The sequence below is a fragment of the Gavialis gangeticus genome, unplaced genomic scaffold, assembly GCF_001723915.1.
Source record: "Gavialis gangeticus isolate Ggan-Ray unplaced genomic scaffold, GavGan_comp1, whole genome shotgun sequence".
Classification (NCBI taxonomy): Eukaryota; Metazoa; Chordata; order Crocodylia; family Gavialidae; genus Gavialis; species Gavialis gangeticus.
The window spans coordinates 125,909,564-125,911,564 of NW_017729024.1; the positions used below are offsets into that span (position 1 = coordinate 125,909,564).

Genomic DNA, 2,001 nt, shown 5'->3' on the forward strand with positions numbered 1-2,001 from the left:
TTATTCCTTGTTATGCCAGGGGGTGCTAGGGGAAACAAGGTCTCTCCCAAACCCTTCTGGTCCCCCCTAGTGTGTTTATAGACTGTCACCAGGTCCCCCCTCAGCCTTCTCTTGTGAAGGCTGAACAGGTTCAGGTCCCGCAGTCTCTCATTGTAGGGTCTGCCCTGTAGTCCCTGGATCATGCGGGTGGCCCTCCTCTGGACCCTCTCAATGTTGTCCACATCCCTCCTGAAGTGGGGCGCACAGAACTGGACACAGTACTCCAGCTGTGGCCTGACCAGTGTTGCAAAGAGGGGGAGGATCACCTCCTTGGACCTGCTTGAGATGCACCTGTGGATGCACGACAAGGTCCTGTTAGCCCTGCCAACCGTGACCTTGCATTGTCAGCCCATGATGTTGTTTGCACCATGGTTAAGGTTATTTACTAACTAGAATTATTTCCTTAAATTTATTTCCTGGATACTACATGTTTTCAGCCACAATAATGGCTTCAAGTCACCACTTTTCGCAAGATAAATGCAGTTACTTTTATTCTGTCTCCTTTTCTCCCTAGTTTCTCTACTGTTTTTAGGACTAGATCTCAATAGGATGGAAAATCTTAGAATGTCTACAATGTAGCCTAGGGGCACCCAAGCCAGCTTTAAAGAAACTAGCTCAATTTCTGGAAGCACTGTAAGCCATAACAGCACAGACGTTATAGTGTGGGTTTATTTATTCTCCTTCTCAGGGAAAACAGAGTTAATTAGCTTCACTAAGCTTCATGCTACTGCCTCTAGACTGTTTCTTGTAACAAAACTAGTTCATTTAAGTTGTCTTGGTTATGTTTAACGCTGTATTGCAGTATTAGACATATCCAGTCCTCCCAGGTTTGGGTTGGACCTGCCCTCACTTCTATTGCTCTTCTTTGGTCACTGGTAGGTGTTGTCTCATTAGTGGTGTCCCATCATATGTTTTCTGCTACAACCACTTAGTTCAATAGTTAGCAGAGAGGTGTATGTTCTTTCCTGGCCTCTTTGAGGAGGTGGATAGCCACCTGAAGATTGTCTCTGCCTCCTCAAGATTTCAAGCTCTATTTTTATACTTCAGCCTGCCCTCTGCTAGCAATATATGTTTGTGACTCCTTTGTTTGTTTGAAATGTGATATTAGATCCAGGGATAAGATGCGTTCCAGGGTCATATTAAGTAATGGAAAGAAAATAACAACTCTTACACTCTCCCAAAAACCACTTACATGCTTTGTGTATACTAGCATCTAATTCAGATTTAAATAGCACTGTTTTGGGGACCCTTCTTAACATATGCGCAGAAACAATATTGGAATAGAATTGGATTGCAAGTGCTTTAAAACCATGAGAATAAGACTGAATGCTTTAATAAATGATGAAATAGAAATACATCATTTTAAACCATAACTTAAGTGTTTTCCTTAAAATGATAGAATGATTGCTTATACAGTAGAAATAATGCTACATATGAACCTTTATAGGTGATACTCAAGCAAAATAAGGGTAAGAATAAGCAAGTCTCTATATTAAAGCAAATGTTTTACATAAAAATCTAAAAGTATTGTTTCCCTTTTTCTTCCAATTGCTAATATCAGAGACACAGTCCTGTAAGTACAGAATGATTTATATTTTTGCTAATATTTTAACTAAAAACTAATTTTATTTTGGGGAGGAAGTGTGTTCTTGTGGTTGAACCATGGGCTGAATCTAGTGGCATGGTTTCCATTCCTCGGTGTTAAAAAAAACTGCTATACAATGTTATAATTTTTTTTAAGTTTTTGATTTACGTATCCTATAAAATGGATATAACTATATTTACTGAAGTCTCAGTTGTGGGGCTTTATATTAATCATCCTAAAGCACTTAAAAGAAGACGATATTAAACTGTGAAGAAGTGTTATTATATTTTGATTGTTTTATCAGTAGGTGTGACAAATACAACGACATTGTATGTTTAAAAAGTTATTCTTCTGATTTCAGTGTTGCTTTATTGTCT

The 2,001-nt window shown here is 38.7% G+C and overlaps 1 protein-coding gene across 3 annotated transcripts in view; it reads left to right on the top strand.

Annotated features, from left to right (window-relative positions):
- The window catches only part of FCHO2 (FCH domain only 2), a 153,489-nt gene that overhangs the window by 108,197 nt on the left and 43,291 nt on the right, over positions 1-2,001 (top strand). For 2 of the 3 annotated variants that reach the window (XM_019517671.1, XM_019517669.1), the window contains exon 13: positions 1,601-1,612. The exons of the other annotated variant lie outside the window; for it this stretch is intronic. In XM_019517671.1, the coding sequence (XP_019373216.1) occupies positions 1,601-1,612 (12 nt within the window). The remainder of the gene's footprint in view (positions 1-1,600; positions 1,613-2,001) is intronic. 3 annotated transcript variants of the gene reach the window in all.